The 2,824-nt window shown below is 46.6% G+C and overlaps 1 protein-coding gene across 1 annotated transcript; it reads left to right on the top strand.

Annotated features, from left to right (window-relative positions):
• The first annotated feature begins 362 nt into the window (after nt 1–362).
• On the top strand, nt 363–1,310 carry LOC110942708 (uncharacterized protein K02A2.6-like). The gene has a single exon (XM_022184474.1). It carries the CDS (start codon nt 363–365, stop codon nt 1,308–1,310), a length of 948 nt encoding a protein of 315 aa, XP_022040166.1.
• Nucleotides 1,311–2,824: the final 1,514 nt, after the last annotated feature.

The raw sequence follows: 2,824 nt of genomic DNA, 5'->3' as shown, positions 1-2,824 counted from the left end.
AGCATTTAGTTAGTTTTTACTTTTCTTAGTTTAAAACATTTTCTAACCTTTTTGATTTGATTAGACGTTGAGGATAAACCGGTATTAAAAGCTCTTGTGTCCTTGGACGACCTCGGTATCTTACCAACACTATACTACGTCCACGATGGGTGCACTTGCCCATATGTGTGTTTAGTGTTAGTAAATATCGTGTTTTATAAATTTAAAACTTGGCTAAAAGTGTAAAAAGGGCTTAAATAAACATCAAAAATAATATTACACTACACACGCATCATTGGCCGACGGTAGTAGACGATGCGGCCGAGTTTGTGAGAAAGTGTGACCGGTGCCAGCGGACCGACAACATCTCATCCAAGGATGAGATGCCCCAGAATCCTATTCAAGTGTTGGAAGTCTTTGACGTTTGGGGCATCGATTTCATGGGACCATTTCCATCTTCGAGTGGAAATCGGTACATCCTCGTTGCGATTGACTACGTTTCGAAGTGGGTGGAAGCTCAAGCTTTGCCTACTAACGATGCACGAGTGGTGATGAGGTTCTTGAAGAAGCTGTTTACGCGATTTAGTACGCCTAGAGCCATTATTAGTGATCGAGGCACGCATTTTTGCAATGCGGTTATGGAGAAGGCGTTGGAGAGATATGGAGTTACGCACCACTTGTCTACCGCGTATCATCCGCAAACGAGCGGTCAAGTGGAGAACGCGAATCGAGGAGTAAAGAGGATTTTGGAGAAGACGGTAGGGAAGAGTCGGCAGGATTGGTCCGACAAGTTGGACGATGCGTTGTGGGCTTTCCGAACCGCCTACAAGACGCCATTAGGGACGACACCGTTTATGATCGTTTATGGGAAAGCGTGCCATTTACCGGTCGAGTTAGAGCATCGGGCTCTTTGGGCGCTCAAAACGGTGAATTTAGATTTGACCGAGGCCGCTAGGAGACGATTTTTCCAAATTCATGAGTTAGAGGCGCTTCGTGACGCCGCGTATGATCGTTCTTGGAGTATAAAGGAAAAGTCGAAAGCTTTGCATGATAGGAAGTTGCGAAAGTTGAAGGAGTTTAAAGTGGGCGATCAAGTGTTATTGTTCAACTCGAGGTTGAAGTTGATTGCCGGAAAGTTGAAGTCGAGATGGTCCGGGCCGTACGTCGTGAAGGAGGTTTTCCCGTACGGCACCGTCGAGTTGTTTGATGAAGCGATTTCACATGTGTGGAAGGTAAATGGGCATAGGTTGAAACATTACATAGGGGGTCCCATCGACACCGCCGAAGAGGAAACCATTCCTCTTTCGGACCCGCCTAGCACCGCCACGTAGATTCTTGAGTGAAAACTCAAGTGTAGAGTTTGTACATTGAGTCGTTGTCCGTGTCGTGTTTTTAGTTAGTGTTTGTGTGTTTTTGCGTCGTTTATGTCGTTTTGCGTGTTTTGCATCTTGTGTGTGTCGTGAGTATTTTTTGCAGGTTTCATTGCCTTCACATGGCAGACGTCGACTACCGAACAACCTCGCAGGTACGTTTAAAGGTAAAAACGAGAAATTAATGGCCAGGGGTAATTTGGGAATCAAAATTTGTGAATTCTGCTGCACCTGCTGTTAACTGCCAAACACTTTGCTGTTCTGTGCTGTCCAGGCGGCCCGCTTCAACTTGGCTTAATCACTAAAGCGGGCCGCTTGGCTTTAAAAGGGTGTTGACAAGAGTTTATGGCTCGCGGCCCGCTTCAACTTAACTCACTCACTTACGCGGGCCGCTTTGGCCTAAAGAGTTTTGGAAAAAATTAATGGCTCGCGGCCTGCATCATATTTCTGTAATTTCTTAAGTGGGCCGCGAGACTAGCTTATGTCGGCAACATTTTGAAATAATCCCCAAATGGAACCCTAACATCACCCATTCTGAAATAATCCCCATCCACCATTATCGCCGGCGATTCAACCGACCCACTCCACACACCACCCTTTCTTCTCCGGCGATTACACCAACCCCACCAATTACCACCGCCATACCCACCATTCCACCCACCTTCTCGGGCCATACCCACCATCTTCACCTTCCACCGCAATACACCATCACCAGTCACTGTTAACCATCTCCCACACCCTCCTCTCACCTTCACAGTCACCACCACAGTTCACCGACCACCATCCTCAGCACCGCCGACCATCACCATTAAGACACCTTGCACCGCTGTAGCCATACACCATCTCATCACTGTTCGAGTCATCGACACCAAGGTATGTTTCTCTGCAAAAATTACTTATTTTGTTCAGTTTGTGTCGAGTCAAGTCCGGAGTTCGTTATATGGGTCTGTGTCGAATTCAGTTCAGTCCGTAGATTGTTTGATATTTGATGCAGGTGCTATTTAGTTGAGTCTTGTCAGTAGGTTGCAAGTTAAGGTCCGGTCATGTCAGTCGAGTTGAGTCAAGTATTGTGGCAGTCAGGGTAATGGGTCAGTTCCGTATTGTTCGCGTTACCGAATAGTTAGATAGGGTGCGGGTGGCTCGGGTTGGTTTGATTTGATTATGCTTGATTTGAGAGGCGTGCGAATGGGAAAAGGAAGGAAATAAGGGGGGTGGTTTTGTCCGCAAAATTTTTGGGCGTGTTGTTTGGACGCGGACGGTTGTTTTGGATATGATGCACTTCAAGTGTGGGGAGGTATTTCGCGCCGTTTCATAAAAATTCCATTTTTCACAAAACTTTGCGCGCATTGCTTCCATTGCTTCCACACTTGGTATGTGATGCTTTCTCGGCACTTGGGATTGCTCGAGGGCGAGCAAGGTACCGGGAGGGGGTAAAAGTGTATTTTTTGTGTATTTTGCGTCTAAAGTGTCGTTTT

This window comes from Helianthus annuus, chromosome 5, assembly GCF_002127325.2.
Source record: "Helianthus annuus cultivar XRQ/B chromosome 5, HanXRQr2.0-SUNRISE, whole genome shotgun sequence".
Lineage (NCBI taxonomy): Eukaryota > Viridiplantae > Streptophyta > Magnoliopsida > Asterales > Asteraceae > Helianthus > Helianthus annuus.
The sequence above is the reverse complement of the archived record's forward strand: the minus strand, read 5'-3'. Positions and strand labels throughout refer to the sequence as shown.

What these genes read in the sequence shown, in the direction of transcription:
- LOC110942708 (XM_022184474.1), top strand. Translation starts at nt 363, where the DNA reads ATGCCCCAGAATCCTATTCAAGTGTTGGAAGTCTTTGACGTTTGGGGC.